This window comes from Empidonax traillii, unplaced genomic scaffold, assembly GCF_003031625.1.
Source record: "Empidonax traillii isolate 1590-97213 ecotype Southwest subspecies unplaced genomic scaffold, ASM303162v1 scaffold715:size483424, whole genome shotgun sequence".
NCBI classification, from domain to species: Eukaryota; Metazoa; Chordata; class Aves; order Passeriformes; family Tyrannidae; genus Empidonax; species Empidonax traillii.
In genome coordinates, this window is record NW_020955908.1 from 1 (window position 1) to 15,759 (window position 15,759).

Here is a 15,759-nt window from a genome sequence, read left to right on the forward strand (position 1 = left end):
CAGATCTTCCATAATTTGTAGGTGGTTTTGCATTATAATTTCATGGTCTGTCAGAAGAAAATGTTTTGTGTTTGATTCCTTATGCTTTGCAGGCTGGAAAGAGACCACCAAACCCTGCGTTTTGGTGGATAAACGGAAAAGGAGAAGAAGTGAAGTGGAGCTTTGAGGAGCTGGGGTTCCTGTCTCGGAAAGTGGCCAATGTGCTGACTAAAGAATGTGGGCTGCAGAAGGGGGACAGACTTATTGTGATCCTCCCACGAATCCCAGAGTGGTGGCTGGTGAATGTGGCTTGTATGCGAGCAGGTCGGTGAGCACATCTGAGACTGGCAAACTGGTTATTGCGAGTAGGTTGAAAGGATCAAGAATGTATGTGGTTTATAAAGGAAAGTAATGTGATAACCCAGTGAGTGGCCAACTGGATTATGTAATATTATATATTATATATATATATAATTTGCCTGGGGGAACACCAGGACAAATCCATATCAGAGGTCAGTTTGGGAATAATTTATAGTTTAGGTTCTCAGAAAAGAGTCAGACATAAAAAAATATGCCAACCCGAACTAACTTTATCTCTCGTCCAGGAATTGTCTTAATTCCAGGAGTATCCCAATTATCGGCCAAAGACATCCTATATCGACTCCAGGCATCAAAGGCCAAGTGCATAATTACCACTGACAAACTGGCTCCTGCAGTGGACTCAGTGGCACCTGAGTGTCACTTTCTGAAATCCAAGCTAATGGTGTCCCAGGGCAGCAGGGAAGGGTGGCTGAACTTCACGGAGCTGTACAAGTGAGTATGAGGGAGTAGATTGCTAATCCACATGGAGATGTTTGCTAGCAGTGGTCTCATTCTGGGATTCTTCTATCCTCTTCTTTTTAAGGGGAGGTCTGTCTTGGAGGAAGTATAACATCACATTATTTTAGTGTAATTTTGTGAAAATCTGGGAAGCTTATTTGGAATGCTTTATTACATTCTGAAACCTGTGTAAAGTAACCATTGAAATCATTATTACGTTCTCTTTTTTAAAGAAACCAAGCTGATGACCATTCCTGTGTCAAAACAAGGATTCAAGATCCAATGATTATCTTCTTTACCAGCGGAACCACAGGTTCTCCTAAGATGACTCAACATTCCCAGGGTAGTCTTGGTTTCAGACCCCTTTTAAGTGAAAGGTATGGAAGGCTTGAGCCTGATTTGAACATAAGGTAGTTAAAGCTGCTTATTGGAACTGGTGAAAAATTAATGAATAATGTACAGCCCCAGTCCTGCTCCCTTTGAAATCAGAGTACAAACTCCAGCAAATTTCCAGGGCAGTAGGATCACCTCCAGTGCTTCTATTTTTCAGTTAATATCTCTTATCCTCTTTCCAGAGTGGTTCAAAGGGCAGCTGTCAGCTGGGAATATCGTAGTGCAAAGAACCAAGGGATACCACACTGGGCTTGTCAGAAATCTTGGGTTTCTTTGTTTTCTTTGTTTGTGGTTTGGGTTTGGGCTTTTAAAGCCCTTTCATTTTTCATTATCTTTTCATTCCTTTTTTTTTTTTTCCTGCTCTATCAGGTACTGGTTGGATTTACCACCTTCTGGCATGATATGGAACACAGCAGACACAGGATGGATACTAACTTCAATAGCATCTGTTTATGATCCCTGGGTTTTCGGGTCATGCGTCTTTATACATAACCTACCACAGACAGACTCAACAGTCATCCTAAATGTAAGGAAAAAACTCGTGGAAATGTGTTAACCTGCACAAAGGGCACAAAAAATAATTCTTAACAGCTTCCATAGATGTCATGGGGGTTGTGTCCATAGTTGTGTTTGAGATGCTCCATCTGTTGTGTAAAGCCCATATTTACATTTTTCACGTATACAGAAAGGGCCAAACCTACAATTCATTCATACATTTTGCTCAAAGCTGGTGAGCACATCAATGAAAATCATCCAAAAGCAGCACTTACTGCGTGCCATTAATTCATTCTAATGACTGTGGAAGTGATATCGGCTGGTATTAATAGAGACTGAAATTAAAGCATTTCTCTGCCCATTCTGGATGAGAAGAAAATGAAAACCACCCTATGATGTAGACAGAGATGGGCTTATTCTGGCCATGCCCCAGGTTGTGGAGGCTGGGGGGATTTTGTCCAACCAGATATACTGTTAATCTCTGCATATTGCACCAGCTGCAGGAGAGTTCCTTACCCAACAGAGAGGTGCTTCTACACATGGGTCAAACGTGGTTGTCCTTTCTATATCACCTGTTTACTGTGCATTCAGTTTTTTGGCTGAGCTTCACGCGTTCATCTTGTTTAACTCACCAGACTCTCTGCAGATTCCCCATTGATGCTCTGGTCGGTGCTCCAACATTGTTCCGCATGCTGGTGCAAAATGATCTCTCCAGGTGTGTCAAGACATTATTTACTGATGTTTAATTTACCCTGACTAAGCTTTAGAGATCTCCCATATCTTGGTGCTTGACTCAAAATAGGGCAATAATTTAGTTCCAAATATCCTTCATGAAAAGGCCATCATACAGAATTTGAGTTTTGATGAGTTTCAGTGATAAAACATAGAGAAACTTGATGTTTTCCGTTAGAAATTTGAGACTTCCAGTACTGAACTTGTGAGCAAACCCCTGAGGGTATGAAACCGAGTCTGTTAAATTCCTTATCATAATTTTCAATTACCACATTAATTGTCCATGCTTTGGGAAGGAATTCTTCCAAATAAGTCTGTGTCAGCATAACTGTGAGGGAGTTAGTGGTTGTGGCAGCTGCCCATCATCCCCTGCTGCAATTCTCACTCCTGTTCATTCCTCCCCTCTTGCACTTTCTCCCTTGACCTGTTGCAGAGGATCAGCAATCAGGGCCCTGGCTCAGCAAATCAGTCTGTGGTTAGTTATAATCCTGGCTGACTTCAGCAAAAGCTTTACTTTATTTTCCATGCGTGCTTAACTCCAACTGCTGCTACTCATATGTCTGGTGTTGAGCACAGACTGATGTCCTCGTTGTACCAGGAGCTGAAGGATCAGGGATCCTCTGATTTCCCCACTTCATGGGACTAACTGTCCCAGTAAACAGCTCTCCAGTGTTGTTTACAGTTGTGTGCTCCTTGTCTTGCCCCCTAGATTAAGTACTGCCTCTCTTGTTTTTAACTCCCTGTGAAGCTACAAATTCATGAACTTGAAGTACTGCATGAGTGGAGGGGAACCACTCAACCCAGAAGTCATGGAGCAGTGGAAGAGCCAGACTGGGCTGGACATCCATGAAGTTTATGGCCAAACTGAAATGGTACATCTGTAGGGTCCATATTCTATTAAATCTTTGGAATTCCTTTTTGCTTTACGACGTTTTAAGGTTTGTTTTCAATGAAACCATCTGTTTCCTTCATGTTCCTGTGAATGTTTCAGCTCCCTGAAACCTCCTCCCCTGACAGCCTCTGAAAGAAGGTCCTGTCGTGGCTCTCCCCACAGAACCTGCCAGAAACATGGGTTGTTGGGAGCAGATGTGCCCTAATATTTCCACAAATGTCCTTAAGCAAATTCCAAGTAAGAGTGACAGTCAAGAGGGCAGAGTTTGAATCTAAGGGAAGAAGACTGGTTAGCACAGGGCGTGAATTCTTCACAGATCATGGAACAGGATTCTGCCAGGGAGCTTTGTGATTTTTCTTATCCCTGCCATACACCACTGGCATAGAGGATCCTATGAATCTGAATTCCTTGCTTTGCAATTAATCTAGAAAATATATTTAATAAATCGAGTGTGAATGTAGCAGTTTTCTATTGCAAAACTTTGGTTTGATTTTTACAGGGAATAATCTGCTCTGTTTTTAAAGGAATGAAGATTAAACCTGGATCAATGGGGAAGGCAGCTCCCCTTTATGATGTTCAGGTTTGTTGAGTGCTCTTTAGATTCTGTCATAGGGGCTTTTTGTTTGTTTGGGGTTGGGTTTAGGGTTTGTTTTCTCATTGAACTAATATACATGTTGTTTTTCATTCTAGATCATAGACAAAAATGCTAATATCCTGCCTCCAGGTCAACAGGGGGAAATTGCTGTCAGAAGCAAACCTATAAGACCACTTGGGTTTTTTTCTGAATATGTAGTAAGGACTTTACTTTATTCCTCATCACCACCAATCTCCTCCAAAATCTCTCCAGTTGCGTAGTGGTTCAAAAGGCTGAGTATTTTTTACCAGTTTATTATTTATTATCACAGTAATTTGTTTATTTGGATTGGTGGATGTTATAAAAGTGAAGAATTTGCTCAAGATTGAGTTTAATTTCTTTAAAAGAATAACTATTATTTTAAGCATATTTTATTGTATTTTATAGCAATATCAGTACAATTCTTAAACATCCTTGACTGAAAAATTAAGTTCCAGTGCATTTGACAGTATGTGCACTATAGCATAATGGATAGCTAATGCATGCTCAAAATCTAAACTGTTTGTAAACCACTTCAAGGATAACCCTAAGAAAACTGCAGAAAGTGAACGTGGGGATTTTTATGTCACCGGAGACAGAGGAACTATGGACAAAGATGGATATTTTCATTTTATTGGAAGAGATGATGACATCATCATTTCTTCAGGGTCAGTCTGCCTACTTATCTGTAAATCTGCCATTGTGTTGTCTGACAATTTGTGTTCCTGGTGAGCTTCTGACATAATAATCCTGTCATGAATGTATTGACCTCCTGATTTAGGAATACTTGCTTTTATTATTAGCTGTTCATAGACCTGAAATACCATCTTGGTGATATCAGTGGCATCTCTGTATCCATTTCCCCTGCAAATCTCATCTGTTTCAACAAAGAATGAAGACTTCAATTGGCTGAGGAGGAATTCTTATCTAATTCATTTTTGACTAAAATTGAAGGACATCTCTGTTGGATTCAAAAAGCATTTGAAACACTTTAACATAATGAAATGAAACAATTTGATATTATATGATGGGATACCATAATGTGGTACCAGTTGCTGCTGCAGACCCCAGCTATCAGTGGCATGGAGTTCCAGATTAGGAGCCCCAAGGAAAGGGGAGAGATGGGGAGGAATCCACAGCCCCAGAATTCCTCTACCACATGACCACTGTGAAACGCTCCTACTTTCTAACACAACCAGCAGCTTCCCCATTTTGGCTAAAGTTTCTATAGTTGATTATTAATTTGTTCTGGTTTGGAGTAGTTTTTTTCTTCAATAGGACAATTAGAAAACATTTGGTGCTTGTTTTCCACCTAAAAAAAGCCAAATCCTATTTTATTTTTCCTTCCTAGGTATCGCATTGGGCCGTTTGAAGTCGAAAGTGCCCTGATAGAGCACCCAGCTGTGGTAGAAACAGCTGTTGTCAGCAGCCCAGATCCCCTCAGAGGAGAGGTAATGATGCTGAGTGGTGGAGCAGGAGAGCAATGTTTTTGTCTAAACATATGATGATATAAAGAAATTTCTACTGAATAATATACAGCAGTATATTTTTGTTAATATTTTTGTTAATATTTTGTTAATCTTATCTTACAGGTTGTCAAAGCCTTTGTAGTTCTGTCCCCAGCCTATTCATCCAGTGACCCGAAGAGCTTAGCCCGGGACTTGCAGGACCATGTCAAGAAAACCACTGCTCCATATAAATACCCTAGAAAGGTAAATGCTTCTGAGGAGAAACTTCAAACCAGGACACCCTTTCGTAAGTCTCAGGAGAATTGCTGTTTAGATTTTCATGATTCACCTGAAAGAGACAGCGGTAAAGATTCTTCTGGACCACTGGCTGCAGAAGATCTTTCCTAAATAATATTAGTTCACATTGGTTTTCGTGTATTTGAGTAAAGTGTTTGTTTAAATATCTCGAAAATTTCTGGGCTTCGTACATCCTTAGTTAGAGCTGCATGTTTTAGGTCAGACCCACAGCCACAATTCTCCATTTGGTGTTTAACCTTCAACCAAGCACTCACTGGTGCCTTTAGGCAAATGACTGAATCTGAATAAGCTTTTATCTACTGCTCCTCACAGGCAATAAATAAGAGGCAAAGGGGTGGTTTCACAAGTGGCACAATGTGCTGCCTTGATTTGGCTTGGACATGACCCTTCAGGCAGGCAGTTCTTACTGACAGGCGTCCTCCCAGTTTTCCACATATGCTGAGAGCTGGTCTTGGAAAACTAACTCCACAGAACATGCTACATTGTTTTCTCTCTTTATTTTATATAGGTGGAATTTGTCCAAGAGCTGCCCAAGACAGTCACTGGGAAGATCAAGAGGAATGAATTACGAGACAAAGAGTGGGGACGGGTGTAGCATTGTTAGGAATGAAACAAAACTTCTCTCATTCCATTAGCACTATATAAATCTCACTAATATAACTGCCCTCATTCTGATTGCTTTTTGTTAGATGCCTGAGCATCAAAAATTACAGGTAACACCAAGGTGTGATATTTATGCTTGCTTGCAAAGTTTCTTATGTCAGTACTTGACTGGATTGTATTATTCTGGCTGAAAAATAAATTTTTCAATAGACTATTTCAATAGCCTTTCCCTTTGAGACCTCTCCATCTCTCTTACAGCCCAGCTTCTATTTGATTGTTATTCTCAAGAGACAGTAGAAAAGGTGATACCTGCATCAGAAAAGGTGTTCTGTATCAAATATATTTTGATGCATTATTGACAATCTGACCCCATGCTAACTCCATAAGTAAACACAGCTTATCATATGCCTGTCATGGTAGGATCTGATGTTGTCTTCTTCCCTTGAAACTACAGATGAACCTGTATTAGATACCACTGGGATTATGTGCAGGGAAATGAAATGTTCCTTCACCTAATCAAGTTGTGTCTGTGAACATAAATTTAACCTAATTATTTTAATAAAAAAAATCAGATTTTACCAATTCAATACAGTTATAAAGCAGTGAATTTTGAGTGACATTCTGAATGACTACTTGAACAGAGAAAGATAATGCTTGGATGTAATAACAGAGGGTTTGAATACAACAGCTTGTTTGAAAGACTCACTGGCAACGATCAATATCCTGTCAGGTTCCTCAGCAGAGTTGTCACAGCGTGCACTGGTCACAGATTACCAGGCTGAAAGGGTACAGCAGGTTTGGGGGAGTTTTCAGCGTGAGCTTCACATCTCATTGCTGCTGGCAGTGGGCTGTGCAGAGGGCAAACAGTACTGCAGCCTTTCCAAGTGAGGCAGGAATCAAACACTTGCAGAGTATCTAGAGGGCATTCACATTCGGAATTAAAATGAATAGTTCATCAGGAATAGCAGGATAAGATCCCCTTGGCTAAGCAATGATGCACCAGCTCCCACCAAAGGTCTTCAGAAAACACTTCACTGTCTTTGGCTTCCCTCACTTTGTGCCCAGGGTTCCAATAACCGTGGGGTATGGTTTTAAATTTCCCTTCCCTTTTCCTGTATTGCATGTTTGTTCTGAGGGATTAATCTTTTTCTTCTTGATTCAACCAGGACAGAGGAAAAACACGTTGGATATTTTAAATGTAATCCCATTTTTGGAACAGAATAAGAAGAAATAGGGTTAGATTTTTAAGTGCAATCATAAAAACGTTGAAAAATGTAATATGTTCATAATATCAGAATCTGTTTCTCTTTAAGCACATTCAGATTTCAAATGTGGGTACTTTTTGGAAAAGTAATCCACTTTGAAGTGATCAGATTTTTCTTGTAATCCATTTATTCTTTGTAAGTAATACATTTTAAACATAATCTAATTATGATCTTGGGAATAAACTGATTTTAAAGTAGTTTTAAAAATATAATCCTGGGACAGATTCTTGGGGTTTGGTGTTGGTCTGTGTTGGGCTTTAAACAGATCTGGCTGGATTGCCCCCTGGTCTAGTGGTGCAAGTGGCTCATTTCAGCAGGGAAGGGCTCGCTCAGGGTTCCCCTCTGCTGCAGTCACAGACTGCTCAGGCTGCACGTTGGTCCATCAGACCTGCCAACACTTTATTGCAGTTTTGTAATGACACAAAACCCAAACCTGACCAGGAAGAGAAGGAAGAAACAAACAGATGAATCAAAACATTTCTGTTTGCTGTGTGGGCAGGAGTCCTGGCTCTGCCTCACTCCCCGGGGTTTAAGCAACCAAATAAAGCCTCTTAGTTGGTCCCTTTGAAGTCCAGGCTGGGCTCAAATTCAGTGATGTGTGCTTGTCCTGCACTACTGATTTGAGGAATTCCTGAGTTTCTTTAAAACAGAACTCATTCTTTTTGCTGGGCACTGGGACTGATGTGCTGCCTGCTCACTTAATCCTCAAAAGAGCCCATAGCTTTTAAATTTGCAGGCTTGCCACAGAAATGGAACCCAGCTTGGAATGAAACTGTGTCAAACTGCTAAGTATTGTTATTTCTCTTCACAGATGAGCTGGGGCTTGTCCAGCAACTACCAAAGATGATCTCTGGGAACATTCAAAGGAAGAAACAAAGAGTGGGGAAGAGCTTAGCTTGGCTGCTGAGCTCCTGACCAGAACATGCTCATCCTGGACTTTCGTGTCTTCTAGCTTAGTGTTCCCTGTCAGTCTTAAGAGGTGCTGGACAACCTTCTGAATAAAGGTAGAAGATACCAATTTTTGTTCTGATGCTTTGGGATATTTCTAAAGCAATATATTCTCGATAATTTAAAATGTACCTGGGAGAAATGGTTTTGAAAATAATGATAGAAGAGGGGAAATCAGACCAGCCTTTCTTTTTGTGTTATTACTGAAAGCCACCCTTAAACTCTGAAATGGATGTTCCTTTGCTTTCCAGCTACAAAGCATGTTACTTTCTGAGGTCAAAAACAGATAGAAAACAAATGCACAAAATTCTTTGTCTGTGTAGATTACATTAATCTAAATGGATTGCAGTACTGAAACCAGAGAATAGTTGAGAATTTATTTCTTTAGGAGAAGAATTAGACCTCAAATGAAAAATAAACCCCACTCTTGGGAGCACTTGCATGCTGAGAGTGTTACATTTTTTAAAAGGAAATTATATAATTATAAATATTATTTTGTGACAATGTTTTTTAACCATTGCTGATGATCAGATTTCTGGCTCTGTGTTGTGTAGTTTCAGGATTAAATATAATCAAGGATTTCCTGGACTGAGTAGTCAGTTCAGACTGTGAGATATTTCCATAACAGTCAAGCAGTTACGTGGCTATGGGTGCAGCAGGGGTTTAGATCATCCCTGTTAGGGCACATCTCATATTTCTTGGTACCTCTCTGTAGCACTTACCCTTCACACAGTGCTGCTACAGCACTTGATTCAGAAGATATAAGTAGTAGTTGAACTCTCTGACCGAGGCTGTGTTTACCAGGAGCACAAAACCACCAGTAAGCCAAAAAAAAAAAAAAAAAGCCACAGGGTTATTTATCTTCCATTTTCCTGGTTCTGCTGTAATCCCACTGTGTACTACCCATAAACACATCTGCTGCTGTTGTACCAGAGCCTGGGAAAACAGCAAAGGTGCTGTGTAGAAAAGCTGCTGATGACCTTTCAGGACAACAATGAACTGGTTAACAAACACAAGTCCCAGGAGAGGCTGTGCCAGGAGGGTTCTGCAGGTGGATCTCGCCTCTTTCACACCCTTAAGCTCTGAAATGGATATTACTTTGCATCCCAGCTAGGAAGCACATTATTGTCTGAGGTCAAAAACAGAAGGAAAACAAATGCAAAAAATGCTGTGTCTGTGTAGATTACATTAATCTAAATGGAACTGAGCTTGCACTACTGAAACCAGAGAATAGTTGAGAATTTATTTCTTCAGGAGCAGAAATAGACTTCAAACAAAAAATAAACCCCACTGTAGGGAGTACTTGCATGCTGAGCGTATTATATTTAAAAAAACAAAAAATTGAATCTGCCTGAAAGAAGGTGACATGCCAAAGAGACACAGAAGACAGGGAAAGTTATCAAGATGGTAATGAGGCTAATGTGAATAGCTTTTCACTATGAAAGGCCTAAAAGGGCACTGCAAAATGAACCTTCTGTCTGTAGGAATCCATCTGCCTCACTGCTTAGCAGTTGGACTCCGTGATCCTTGTGGGTCCCTTCCAACTCAGAATATTCTGTGATTCTGTGACTGCTGAAAAGCAGCTACTGAAATGGCACCCAACAGATTATGAGGCTCCCACAATCTTGTACGTGTCATTACTTTCGGTCTCCTCAGCTGAACTGTACCCAGAAGACAAAGATCTTGTTCAATACAGTATATGGCTCCATTTTAGAAACTACTTGCCTATTTATCCAGATTAAATAATGAGTTGGGATACCATTTGATTTTCTTTACCTTTGCCATCAGTATAAAGGTTATTTAAAAGGCATTTATTTGAGCTCCTGAGCTTCAGATCAAATTTACCATGCCTTTCTAAAGAAAAAATAAAACCACCAAACAACAACAAACCCTCACATTTTTTAGTTTCCGCTTGCAGACTTCCTTGCATTGGCCACCTTTGTCTTCAACAGGTTCTGGATGAATCTCACTCCCTCAGACATCATGTGGAATATGTTGGACTCTGCTGGGGTAAAGGCAGCTATTGGGAGTGTTTCTGGTCCATGGTTCCAGGGCACATGTGTTTTTTGCACATGCCATGCCACAGTTTTATCCAAGAGGAATCTCAAATGTAAGAACACCACGCTCGCAATGAACAGTTACTCATATTTCACGTTGTTTTCCAGGCAGGCCAAAAAACTAAGCCTCCTAGGTTGATGGGATTAGCTGTTTTAAGATGGTATAACCACGGGGTGATTGTTCTTGGAACAGGAATATAACACAGGAAGGATTTTTGCAGCGTGATTCTTTTGGGCACAGGATATTAACAGCAGCTTCCAATCAGTGGGAGTTATTGGTGTCACTTAGACCTCTCCCCTACTGTATTTCACTACTGAAATGAAAAATGAGCTGAGATACATGTAAATTAATATTTTAATTACACGGCTGTGACCCTTAAGAAAGACAAGTCAATACTGGAAAACAGTGAAGCTGTGAGAATGGCTTGTTCTTCACGGAAATTATTTTCAAGCTTCTCAAGCCAATCTGAGTTTTAATCTAGCACGAGGGTAAGAGTACACTTTCAGGGTCAAGGTTTCATACCAAGTGATAGTGCTTGTGCTGCAAGTCAGCATTAGGACAAATCAGGTACACCAGTGATTGCACAGTCAGTGTATCACCTCTCAGCTGGTGTCTGGGCACTACAACATCCTTCCTCAACACTGACAGTGACAGCAATTATTTTGCTTTTCATGTAAGTGAGATTATAATCACGTCTCACAGTTTGTGCCCTAGTACAGAGTAGAACAGCTAGCAGCAATTGTTTTCCTCAAAACAGTATTGTTTAACTCTCTTTTCCTTTTTTCTTTAATTTGGCAGACCTTGTGCAGTGCCCCAACTGTCTACTGCATGCTGGTACAGCCTGCTTGTATGAATCCTGAAAGGCTCGAGATTTAGGAATTAATGTGTTAACACTGGATGTCCACTAAGTGCAAATTATGAAAAATCAGAAGTAAACTGTAAGTTGTGTAGGCACAGAGGTCAGTGAGAGAGCGAAGGAAGGAAAACAAAAAATACCCCACTAAACTGCCCCTGAGTTTTTTTCTGTAGAAGATAAAAAGGCTGTCATGAATTGATCACCAACATCAGCCACCAATAAACACTCACAGTTGGCCTTCCTATCTGCTCTCAAATGGTTCTTTCCTTTGTGTGACCTACACATATTCCTGGTTTAATCCACACACAAAAAGCTTTAAAATTTAAAGAAAACACGAATGGAGGTAAGAAAGCAGAGTTTTAATAAATGGGTGGTAAGGGAGACAGAACTAGGGAAAAAAACTCATCTTCATTTTCCAAATTCTAAAACAATTTTGAGAGAAGAGGAAAATATAAATTATGAGAGACTTGAACACATCCTTTTCATTAACCCAAGACAAGTAACAAGTGGTGTTCTTCAAGATGAGTCTTTTCCCATTAGCAACACACAGGATTTTATGCTAGAAATGAAATACTAAAGCTAGACAGTTGTACAGGAAGCATATTCAAAACCCTACTGGAAAGCAAGTTATAGCTGCACTGGTTTTCCTTGGTTTTTAAAAGTCACTGGGATGTTCAAACAGCTGTTGTAACAGACATCAGAAAGACTCACTAACATTACTTTCAATCTGAAACAAAACTATTACTGTAAAGCCAAAACTGTACCAAAAATGAAAATTTATTTGCCCTTATGTAGTATAGTAAAATGGAGAGCTTCTTTCATAAGAAGTTTCCGAGTACTATTTAAATTCAAATTTTTTGACCTAAGAAAAGAATAAAAACAAAACTTTATAAAATCCCCCAAGGATTAATTCTTTGGAAAGAGCAGCAAAAGGTTATTTGCAGCAAATTACTCAAAAGGATTCTGTTCAGTGACTACAGCATTTTCTATAAACCAGTAACTGCTGCATACACAGCTAATGTAAACACACGTAGTTTTTGATAAAACCACCTGCAATGCCTGCACTGTACTTTCCACTGTTCTAGAACAGTCCAATCTATTACTCTAAATCGTCCCATAATATTCAAGTATTTTGATCATAGCAATTCTTTCCATTCATTTCAAGACAGCATATCCTTGTAGAGCTGTGAATATATATATATATATATGTATAAAACCCTCTATCATACAAGAAATTATCAGGTTTACCTAATTCTGTTGTTCACACAGAAAAACATTACTGAGTTCTGCAGTTACACAGCTGTCAGATCACTTTCTTCAAAACCCTCTGCAATCAACTGCAATCAACTGTCTTTTCCAGATCTCTCACTTCTGTCAGTAATTCCTCAGAGAGCTTGTTCTGTGCTGCCTTTTGGTCACTGTTGCCATCAGATACAACAACAGAGAGTCCATCCACGTCAGGATGGCCACATCTACATATACATGCACACACTCCTGCTTTTTGTGCCAGGTAAAGGAAATGCAGAACAAAGGACAGCCAGCTTCACCACAAAGGTGATGCCCTCTTGAGCACTCTTACATCTGCTGTAGTATCAGTTCCACCTGCAACGAGCTTTAAGATTCTTACACATGTGGATTTTAAAACGAGGATTTCAAATCAAAACCCACTCTTCTCATTAAAACACCCTTTCAGAACTCTAGGGCAACTTTTTTTTATATGTTTGGATTATGTTTACTTTTCCCATTTTTTACACTGTAAGTGCATCATTCCCCTTGGGCTCAGCTTCTATTTCACCTTGATTCTTGTTCTCTTGTTTTACTTCTTTTGAGCTCTTCTCCTCCTCAGTTTCTGTTTTTACTACCTTTGAGTTCTGTTCTTCTGTTAGACTTGATGGGTTTTGTTGGGTGTCTTTGTTGCTCTTCACCACCTCCTGTAGATTGTATTTTCTGAACAGAACATAGTCTCTCACCACACTCAAGCAACAGACGGTTTTTATTATTTCTACCACAACTGTGTATTCTGGATTATTAAGATCGACTTTGTTTTCTGGATTGAGGCTGCCCACAATTCCTGTAAAAGAAGATGTAGTTTAAAAGATGCTGGGAAAAGTGTTTCAGAGCATAAGCACACCTTATTTGAAAGGATAAAAGTTAAGACAGAGAAGGCAAGATCCTCCTCTGGTTTAGCTATTTACTAATTTTTTAGCTTAAAATAGCAGAACTCAGGACTCTCAGAATACACCATCTGTAAGACTGAAGTAACTGAAGAGCTATCCCACCGCAATTACCAAGAAACAAAATACTCAGTAAGGTGAAGCTATTTTATGAGTCAAAAATTCAATGGAAATACTAACACACTATTTCAATATAGCAGCCAGAGAGAAAAAGCCCGAGAACAGTTATTTCAAAGCACGTCACTGGCATTGCAAATTATATTCAGTGTTCTTTTGCTTGTTGTCTCTTAAGAACATCAACACCAACAAGAAATACTGATGTCAAGCTTTTTTTAAGTCTTAGAGAAGCTTTTATAATTCAACATACAGCCTTTAAGGAACAAACATCTATGCCCATTAAGATCACTTTTAACAGTCTGGCCTATGCTGTGCATGCAGCTGTGGGTTGTGTATATACTTGCTCTGTTTCGTGTGAAATCCATACATACCTGCCAATTCCTTAATTACTTCTTCCCTACTCATATGACTGTTATTACGAGCTTTGTAAACAATCTGAAAAGTGCCCTTATTAGGGGCTTTAAACCAAGGCTCAAAAAACGTTTCTGTGTACTTTTTCATATCCTCCATGAAAGCCTTGCAGGTTCCAGAAATGGGCAGCATGCGCAGAATGACTCTTGTTTTCTTCTTTTTAGTGGTATGCATATCCTTTAATATATGGTGAACCAGGTTCTCGGGTTCTACAAGAAAAAGAGTTAGGTATGAGAAACAAATTGATGGCATTATCTCCCTCCCTCCCCCTGTAAATAATAAGGTGGGGAAATGCACACTTGGCTTCATTGCTGTCAGCCTCAAATCCTTTTTATGTAAAGAGCTGATTTACTATACAAAAACTGGATAATCAGAGCTTATTTTGTGAAAGCACATTACCTCTAACTTCTCCATTAATGACAAAACTCAGTGGCACAGTCAATGGGAAAGGGAAACACTGTAATTTTTCTATCTACACGTGTTTCTTGGAAGCCAGGCTCTGTGGCCTATCACTAAACGGTGTTCAGAGCAGTTTGCATTACTCAGCATCGGTTTACGTCCCACCTATGCCCTGGGTTCTGATGAAGACCACGTTGTTGGCACCACTCTCCACCGACTGGAACCGCCGCAGCTTCTGCTCCGTCGAGGCACGGATCTGGCCAACCTCCTTCTTCAGGGCCGCCTCAACGTCGTCCTCATCCTCCTCCCTGTCGCTTCCAGACAGCCTCTCCTCGTGATCTGAAAACTTCACACAGAGTGTCGGTGAGTACCGACCCACAACGCTCACACATCACTGGGGCCGGGCGGTGTGGTGAGCACAGCCGGGCCGCTTCACACACAGAAAAGGCGAGGACAAGAGGCCTCGGGGAGCCGTGCCCCGCCGGGTCCGCGCTACCCCCCGCCAGCCCGGGGCGCCCGGCCGGCCCCGCCGCACGCACCTGCTCGGGCCCGTAGAGCAGGTCCCCGTACTCGCCGAGCAGGCTGTAGGCCTCCCCCACGCACTTGCGCTCGTTCATGTTGCAGGTGATGAGGATGCCGCGCATGCCGGCCTCCAGCTGCCGCCCGCCGCCTCCGCCGCGGGGCCGCTTGGCCCGGCCCGCCGCCGCGAAGTGCCCCTTGGGCCGCCGCTTGCGAGCCGCGGGCTCGGCCGCCGCCATCGGGCAGCTCCGCCGGCACCGCCGCGATGGCGCCGGCGCCGAGCCCGCCCCGCGGCCCCTGCTCCGCCCGCACAGCGCCGCGCCTGGAGCGGCGGCCGCGGCACCGCCCGGGTCTGAGGGGCGGGCCCGCCGTGACCGGCGCTCCGGGGCCGCGGTGACCGGCGCTCCGTCCCTCATAGACCCCGACGCTTTCTCTTCCCCCGAACCCCAGTGTTAAACTCTGCGTTCATGGTTCAAGAACTGAGGGGAGGGGACGTGTTGCCTAAAATCGGCACTTAAAAGAAACCTCTAAGACTCAATCTTTGAGTTTTAGAAGCCAGGCGTTCTTTATGGCGACAGGCTGCGTGGCCACTGCACGCCCTCTCCCATGGGAGCAGAGGAGGCAGCAGTGCCGGAGCACAGGATGTGATTTGACTGCAAGGAAGGTCTTATGACTGCCATCCAAAAAAACACACCTTTGATTCATTCCATGACCAAAATC

At 41.6% G+C, this 15,759-nt stretch overlaps 2 protein-coding genes across 2 annotated transcripts; one reads left to right on the plus strand and one right to left on the minus strand.

Annotated features, from left to right (window-relative positions):
* Positions 1–50: 50 nt before the first annotated feature.
* On the plus strand, positions 51–6,512 carry LOC114065942 (acyl-coenzyme A synthetase ACSM4, mitochondrial-like; the record flags this gene model as incomplete). The annotated part of the gene is made up of 12 exons (XM_027900239.1): positions 51–303; positions 585–792; positions 1,032–1,175; positions 1,561–1,717; positions 2,322–2,401; positions 3,167–3,290; positions 3,810–3,890; positions 4,001–4,102; positions 4,464–4,591; positions 5,275–5,374; positions 5,516–5,635; positions 6,198–6,512. Coding segments are annotated over 12 exons (1,584 nt in total), but the record flags the coding sequence as incomplete, so codon positions are not given.
* A 6,299-nt stretch (positions 6,513–12,811) lies between these two features.
* Positions 12,812–15,323, minus strand: THUMPD1 (THUMP domain containing 1). The gene is made up of 4 exons (XM_027900240.1): positions 15,060–15,323; positions 14,686–14,866; positions 14,082–14,330; positions 12,812–13,490 (listed from the first exon to the last, which is right to left on the minus strand). The coding sequence occupies exons 1-4, from the start codon at positions 15,276–15,278 to the stop codon at positions 13,168–13,170; spliced, it is 972 nt and encodes a 323-aa protein (XP_027756041.1). The 5' UTR covers positions 15,279–15,323; the 3' UTR covers positions 12,812–13,167.
* Positions 15,324–15,759: the final 436 nt, after the last annotated feature.

Bases quoted from the DNA above. Each gene is read 5' to 3' on its own strand.
- THUMPD1 (XM_027900240.1), bottom strand. From the start codon at position 15,278: ATGGCGGCGGCCGAGCCCGCGGCTCGCAAGCGGCGGCCCAAGGGGCAC. The intron at 14,867-15,059 runs GTGCGTGCGGCG...CTCTGTGTGAAG, and splicing joins TGCTCTACGGGCCCGAGCAG to TTTTCAGATCACGAGGAGAG. The intron at 14,331-14,685 runs GTGGGACGTAAA...TTTTTCTTGTAG, and splicing joins CATCAGAACCCAGGGCATAG to AACCCGAGAACCTGGTTCAC.